The 5,920-nt window shown below is 29.2% G+C and overlaps 1 protein-coding gene across 2 annotated transcripts in view; it reads right to left on the bottom strand.

Annotated features, from left to right (window-relative positions):
• Positions 1–624: 624 nt before the first annotated feature.
• LOC117179811 (facilitated trehalose transporter Tret1-like) overlaps positions 625–5,920 on the bottom strand; it is a 12,146-nt gene continuing 6,850 nt past the window's right edge. For both annotated transcript variants that reach the window (XM_033371939.1, XM_033371937.1), the window contains exon 2: positions 625–2,967. In XM_033371939.1, coding sequence (XP_033227830.1) covers positions 1,580–2,967 — 1,388 coding nt within the window. In that variant the 3' untranslated portion in view covers positions 625–1,579. The remainder of the gene's footprint in view (positions 2,968–5,920) is intronic.

A 5,920-nucleotide genomic window follows, 5' to 3' on the forward strand; every position in this document is an offset into this window, starting at 1 on the left:
ATAATTTGAGATTTTTTGTTATTTTTTAATAACTTCAAAATATTTAAAACATTGTAGATAACACTATAAGTTTCCACGAAGAAAATCAAAGTACGTACATTTTTTCCTAAGATGCAACTTTAAAAAATGTTATTAATTTTTTTGTATGCCATCTAAATATTCAAGTATATTTAAATTAAAAATAAAGTTTTGGTTAAAAAAGATATCAATATATTTTATTTATACATTTCTAAATACTATAAGAAATAAAGTATTTAAAATCAATTTTTTATTCTCCAGTGTTAACGACAGATAATATATTATTGCAAAACTCTAATGCTGTAAATCATACAACAATCCTATTTATTAAATAAATTAGTTTATTTTACAAAAAAATTCTCAAGTTTCAACTATGTATTCTATATCCTGATAATTAGTAATTCATCAAAAAATCAGTCAATTTAATTATTCTCAGCAATTAGAAATAATTGATTCCTGTACGATGATTAGTTTATTAATTTTCAGATTTTTCAACATAAATTAATACAACGTTGTAAAACAAATTCCTTAACTACAATTTTTTATAATAATAAATAAACAATAAAAAGCTAAGTATTTTTTTTAGTTCAGTTTCGACAACAGATATGCTGGAAGCAATTCTCACAACGAAAATACATAATTTATGCACAAAATCGTTAGTATGAAGGGTTTTATTTCAACAATGGAGTTAACAACTTTGTTTGTTTTTAATAAAAAATAAGAAAACATTTTATTTGGAATAATGATTCGTACAATCTCACTCATAACTCGTGATATATAAGAGCTTAAATATTTTTTTTATTTTAGGAAAAATTTGACCTTTTATAATTTAGTCTCTTAACGTTCTTGGTTAAAAATATAAAAAATGTGTTTTTTTTTCTCTGAACGAATTCACGTAGCTTTCCTTTAAAATAAATGATCTTGGAAAACCCAAATACGAATAATTTGTCCTCAAAAATATTTATAAAGTTCTCACCTTTTTATGGCTACAAGTTATGACCTAATGGAGCTAGGTCATTTTTTTATGATTACATAAACTCGTTCCTACTTTAGTTAAAATCTAGAACATTTTTCGTGAAATAAACAGGTTCCAAAGTACAGATAAAAACTTCAAAATTGTTTTTAACTCTTTTATTACAAATCCAAATTTTAGAAGTCTTAGATCGGAGCCTAATAGAAATAAACGTTTCTTTTTTTTAACTTTTTAAAAATTTTCTCTGGTTTCATTATGCTATTAAACCTTTGGCACTTGAATGCAACGGGGCAAGTCAGTCTACGCAAATACCATTTCCGGAATTTGCAAGAAAACTTAGAATCTTTCTCAGAAAATTTTTTCATGTGAAATGCCTAAACTGATTTTGTAAACGCCAAATGATCATTGAGATCTTTTTTTTTAGATAATTATTTAAAAATAGATGTTTTGAAAAAATTATTCACAATTAGGAAATTAATATGGCTATGCTTTAGAAAAATATTGGTTTTTGGGTTAAAAAAATCTACAGTTTTACATTCATGTGAAAAAACATTTTCGCCCTAGGAAAAAATTTAATTTATTTCACAGCTATTTCCTACAACATTTTATTCTGAAATATTGCTTTAATAGTTTATCTAGAGGGACTTTTTTTTTCTTTCTGGTATGCATATTTTCCTGAATTTCTTCAAGGGTCTTACCCTTTGTTTCAGGCGCGATGCAAAAATAGAGAATCGAGCCGAAGAAAGTGCAGATTGCATAAATCCAGAAACTGGTATAAGTACCTGCTAAATTATTTACCCATGAGAATGTAAGTTTAACAGTAATCAAGACCATACTCATTGTTGTGTTAATAAAAAGCACAGCTGGCATTTTCACATTAAGAGAAAAAATTTCGCCCATTAAAATAAAGGGTATATAAGAAATACCCAAAGAAAATGCAATTTCATAGACAATTAATCCCAAAAGCGGTAGCCAAGTGATTGATTTAACATTTAATTTGAGAAAAGTCTTCATGAAAAAAAATATTCCTACTATTGCTAGGCCCAGGGCAGAAAATAAACCAGACAATAAAAAAGTCCTTTTTCGGCCAGCTCGCTCGATTATTAAAGTAGCTACCAGAGCCATTATTACCCCAATTATTGCAATTATCAATGCACATATTTCTGGTGCCAAGGGGATTTCTGTTTCTTTGAAAATATCTTGAGTAAAGGCACCAATAGACGTTGATCCTGATAAATGTTTTGTCGTCCAAGCCACCAAGGCAATGAAGAGACTTTTTCTGTTTCCCTTAACAGCAAACAATTGTCGAAACTTCCATTTCCTATTTTCTTGATTCTCCTTTACGGATTTATCTATTCTCTTTAGATCTGAATCTACAATTTCTGGTATCTTGACTCCTTTCAACATCATCAACGTTTTGAGGGCCTTTTCTCTTTGATTTTGCAATAGAAGATAATAGGGACTTTCTGGCATAAAGAAAAATATTGTAAAGAAAAGAATTGGAATGATTAATATCATTATGTTCATTGTCTTATAAGAAAATAATGCGCCGGCTGTTTTGGCATACATGTGACCCAAATTGATGAAAATCCTTATTCCAATAAGTAGTATTCCTCTTATGTCTTTGTCAGCAATTTCTCCTATGTATATAGGAACTAACATCATTGCAAGATCACCAGAAACTCCTGTGATAAAACGTGATATGTATAATGTAATGATATTTTTTGCGAAAACAATCATCAGCCATGCAATTATGTAAGGTATGGATATCATGAGAATCCAGTTTTTTCGACCTAGAAAACTATAAATAAATAGAAATACGATATTTCCGGTAAATATCCCAACTTCCATTAGTGCAGCTATCCATGCACCCTCTACGTCCGTTATAGGAATTTCAGAATTGTTACTCTTCAAGTGTGGTAGAGCAGGGGATGTCCAGGAACCTGTTCCTCCAGCTGCCATTGCGAAAAGGCACACTAAGCAAAATAAACAATTCGATAGTTATTTCATGTGTTTAAACAACAGAAATTAAAAAAAATTGTTGTTTAATTATCGTCAAAATTATGTAGTATAAGATCTTTAATGTTCAAAACTCATTAGAATGGCATAATAATTTTTCAAGGAATCTGTATTATCATCAGAGAATAACAGAATTTCTCCACGCCTTTACAGACTCGATGGAGCTATAAATTAAAAATTCGTTTAATTATATTTTGTTGCAAAAAAATCTTCTTTTTCTCCGCTGGGAATTGATCCACTGAACTTAAAGGGGAAGATCATTTTCAGACAAAATGTATTTAAACAAATTTTTAATTCGTACCTCAATCTAGTTTGCAAAAACACGTTAAGAAAATATGTTGTTCTGTAATGATTATGCAGATTCTTGGAAATATTTGATTTGTAACACCTAGAATAATAATGTGTGTATTTCTGAAAAAAGATTCATCTCTCGATCTCTCTAAATTATTTTAATGAAATAAGGGGCCTTCCATAAACCACGTGGTTGCTTTAAGGTTTGGGGGGGGGGGGTCAACGATAATACCACGTGGGAGCACATGGAGTGAGGGGGGCTCAAAAGGTGGCAAAAATTGGGCCACATGGTTTATGGAAGCCCCCTAAGTCATATTTAGTAATCAGAAAAACGTTCAACTTTCCACTAAGGGCTTGGTTCATGGTTTTCTTTCATTAGCTACTTTTATTTGTTGTCAGAAAACAATAAAAAAATATTCAACCCAGTTTTACTAACGGAAGAAGATCCATTTCTTAGTCAACGTTTGAAGAAAAAATTTATACTTTAGTGACTTTTTACATTTTCATCAGAGTAGATTTATGTAAAATTTGACTCCCCCCAGTTTTTGTCAAATGTCTACATTTTGAGAACCCGTGTATCTGAAAAACAGGTTTCTACGAATGTCTCTGCGTGTATGTCTGTCTGTATGTCTATATGATTGTATGTCCGTATGTCTGAATGCCTATCTGTATGTCTGTATGTCTGTATGTCTGTTTGTGAGCACGATAACTTTAAAAAAATTAATTTATCAGATTGCCCTTTGGTACACTCGTTTCCTTTCGTAAAGGATAAGTTTGTTAGCCATCCATTTTGGATAAAAATTCAAAAAGTGGACACATTTTGAATACTTTTGAGTCCCTTTTTTCAAAATTCGAAAATTTTCTGTACAGGTATTCATAGTATTAAAACAGATGAACTATTTCTTTAAACGACTTTTTTTTAAACCAAAATTTACCAGAGTTATAGCATTTACAAAATTCCAAAAACACGAAAATCCACATTTTAAGCCAAATAACGCACGATATGGAGAAAAGTCAAGGAAAGGAAAATGTTCCCTTTTCAATACCCTACAAGATTATTCTAAGAACTTCTTGAATTTTTTTGAAAAAACGAAAATTCTAATTTTGACAGCATACAAAATGATGAAAAATCCAAAAATTATATTTTTCCGCCAAAGTGTGCAAAATACGGTCAAAGATGAATGCACAAAAATTTACATTCGAAAAATATCTATAAATTTGTAATCAACCACTTTTTGATAGGATGCGTAGTTTTGGCTTTAACCAGGAAAAGTGTCATTAACAGTGAGAAAAAATGTGCCGGCGGGGTGGGCAGATTCTTAACACAACTTTTATCTTTTAATTTCTTTTTCGTCTCGTGTGTGGGTTTTCAAAAAACGGAACTTTTCATGTTTTTGATGCTATTTTTTTATGTTAAAAATTAAAAACATAACTATCAACAAATTATTCATGACAAATAAATCATTTATACATTCTCATCAGAGAAGGTATTATATTTGTATAAAATTTGACGCCCTTAGGTTTTGTACATTAAGTGCCATTTAAGTACCCATTTTTTCATGATTTAAAAATTCTGTGTACAGTTGTTCATAGTACTTAAAAAGAAAAATGTTACTTTTCGATAGCCCTAAAATATTATCATATGAACTTTTTAAATTTGTTCGAAAAATTCAAATTTTTGACGGCACAAAAACTACTAAAAAATAAAAAATTGCTTTTTGCTATCAAATTATGCAAGATGGGGAAAAAAATTATAAGACAAACATTGTACATCCAAAAAATATCTACAAATTTGTTATTATTCACTTTTTTTAAAGGACACGTAGTTTTTGTTTTATTTGTAAAAAAACATTGAAAATACAAAAATTAAATTTTTCAACGCAAGATACAAGCTGAGCTAAAATAAATAGATTACATTTTTTCATTGAAGGAAGAGCAAAAAAATTGTATTGATGGTTTTTTTACATTGTTATCAGAGAAGGTATTAGATATGAGTGAAATTTGACAACCTCCCGCCAGTTTTTGTCAAATGTCCACGTTTTGAGACCCCCTAAATCCAGAAAATAGGTTTTTACGAATGTTCCTGGTTGTCGGTCGGTCTATATGTATTTATGCCTGTTTGTCAGCACGATAACTTTTGAAACAATAATTCTATTAGATTGGCCTCTGTTAAACTTTTTTAGAGTCCTAAACTAAAGCTTAAGTTCCTTAGCAAGTCATTATGGATAAAAATTTAAGAAGTGAGCGCCTTTTGAATATTTTTGAGATTATTTTTTTCAAAATTCAAGAATTCTTTGTACGGTTATTCAATAGTACTTGAAAAGTCGAACAATTTATATAATGACTTTTCTCGTCAAATTAAAAATTATTAGAGTTATAACATTTACAAAATTCTAAAAAAAAACATAAAAATTAAACTTTTAAGCCAATTGAATGTCCAATTTGTAAATGCACTAGAAGCCTATCATAACAACTTATTGAATTTTCTGCATAAATCACAAATTAAATTTTGACAGCATAAAAAACAATGGAAAATCCAAAAGTTACAATTCTTCATGCAACATTTTCACAGTATTTCAAATTTTCTCAAATATAATAATGCATTTTCAAATTATATAT

The sequence above is a fragment of the Belonocnema kinseyi genome, chromosome 9 (assembly GCF_010883055.1).
Source record: "Belonocnema kinseyi isolate 2016_QV_RU_SX_M_011 chromosome 9, B_treatae_v1, whole genome shotgun sequence".
NCBI lineage: Eukaryota > Metazoa > Arthropoda > Insecta > Hymenoptera > Cynipidae > Belonocnema > Belonocnema kinseyi.